This window comes from Pholis gunnellus (genome assembly GCF_910591455.1).
Source record: "Pholis gunnellus genome assembly, chromosome: 18".
In the NCBI taxonomy this organism is placed as follows: Eukaryota; Metazoa; Chordata; class Actinopteri; order Perciformes; family Pholidae; genus Pholis; species Pholis gunnellus.
Window position 1 is genome coordinate 20,291,787 of NC_136545.1, and position 1,917 is coordinate 20,293,703.

The 1,917-nt window shown below is 49.6% G+C and overlaps 1 protein-coding gene across 1 annotated transcript in view; it reads left to right on the forward strand.

The window, feature by feature from the left end:
• LOC306710419 (metal transporter CNNM4) overlaps positions 1 to 1,221 on the forward strand; it is a gene marked incomplete at both ends in the record, with an annotated part of 11,918 nt that extends 10,697 nt beyond the window's left edge. The window contains 2 exons of the mRNA XM_079178949.1: positions 67 to 242; positions 682 to 1,221. Of these exons, the coding sequence (XP_079035075.1) occupies positions 67 to 242; positions 682 to 1,221 (716 nt within the window). The remainder of the gene's footprint in view (positions 1 to 66; positions 243 to 681) is intronic.
• Between the last annotated feature and the right edge of the window lie 696 nt (positions 1,222 to 1,917).

A 1,917-nucleotide genomic window follows, 5' to 3' on the forward strand; every position in this document is an offset into this window, starting at 1 on the left:
TCTTTGCCTCCTCGCCCTCTCGCTCACACTCTTCTCTGTCAATCCAACCCCAACCACCACCACCAGAGTTCCGTTCTCCGTCTCACGCTGGGAACCTCAACCGCTCGGCGTCTCTGAGCTGCACCGAGCGCACTCCGGAAAACGTCTCCGTCGGCGGGAGCATCACGCAGATCCCGGGAACCCCGTTCCAGTACATACCGGACTTCTGCGTACGAGCGCTCACGGACCTGCAGTTTGTCAAGGTGAGTACCGGTCAGACAACTGAGTATTTTTCTTAGTAAACTCTTATTTTGCTAAAGTTACAGTGAGGAATCAGAATCACCACAATATGAAAGTTCCTCGTAGTGACTTTAAGTAACTAGTAATTATATCTGTCAAATAAATGTAGTGCAGTAAAAAGTACAACTTTTCCCTCATTGTTTCATTGTATTATAATATATATTATTGGACCTTTTTTACGTCTTATAGTAGATAGTAACCTCTACTAGAGAGTGCTTTGAGTCAACTCCTGTTGTTTTTAAACTTGCTGCATTAAAATGTCTGGACTTGACTCGTGCAAAAGCATTACAGTAATCGATTCTGGATGTTGTGAATTTAAGCATGGAATCTTGGCTTTTATTTCTGATACGATATTTACTGTTAAAATAAACGGTTCTATGCTTTCTGTTTGGCGCTCCTCAGATCACTCGTCCTCAGTACCAGAACGGTCTCTTGGCGTCCCGGCTGGACAGCACTCCTCAGTCTCCAGAGGGAAGTCACACTCGTCTGGACACGTCCGTCTCTTTGCCCCCCGTGACGCCACCGGGGACCCGAGCTCCGCTGCCGCTGGCCACGCCTCCTGCAAAGCGCCCGCCGTCTAAAATTCAGCTGCCGCCGCCACCGCCGCCGGCGGCGAGCGGCCGTGCCGCTCCGCCCGCCTCCACCACCTGCAGACCGAGCCAGTCTCTGCCCCAAGCCACGCCCCCTCCGGGCAACCACGCCCCTTTCGCCCAGCCCCCCCCGTCCTCCGTGAGCCTGACGGCGTGCACCTTTAACCCGACTCCGCCCTCCTCCGTCTCCCCGAAGCCCCAGCTGTCGCCGCCCTCTCCCGGTCCGTTAGAGACCACCACTCTGCTCAGTGAGCAGCAGAACTGTACGGGCCCCCGCAGGCCCAGCCACACCCAGGCACACCCCCACATCCACACCAACATCGGTCACACACACACTGAAAGCACCATATAACGTAAAAAAAGCCCCTGAGGGGGAACTAAACTACCCGCGCACTCACTCACTCACTGGCACTACTTCCTGTTTGCTCGTTGTCTCCTGAACTTGCTGAGGATCAGCACCTCATGTGTATTTTGTAAACAGAGATCCTCTTCTAACCCGTCCTGCATGAACCCCCCCCAGAATCCACAAAATATCCATAATAGACTACAAAGATGGCCGAGGGAACGCTAGTGAGTACGAGTGGAAACGTGGATGGGGTTTTGTGTTTGTAAAGGATCAGTTCACCGGCTTTACAAAAAAGACTTATTTGTTCAGGTTTTTAGAGATTTCTGCCTTCAGCTCAGTGAAAGATTAACTTCACAGCGACGTGTTTTTACAGAAACTAGTTTCTGTGGATCATCTGCAGACCTCCAGGCTTCATAGGAGCCACTTTACATCCAGAATAACCGGGAAAGACTCAATCAAAATGCATTTCCTCTAAGAAATCAGCATTAATATATCCAAGCTGTTTGTTTTGGTCTAAATTGTTCCTTTTCTTACGCTGCGTTCATGTCTTATGTACCAGAGTTAGCTCTTATTACCACGTAGAACCAAACAAACATGGCCGCCGTCGTTCAATATAGTTAAACCAACAAATACGTCCAAAGAGCCACAAAAACTAAATTTACCTACTTTTTTTTTCAGAGGCAGAAATCTCAAAAGCTCATA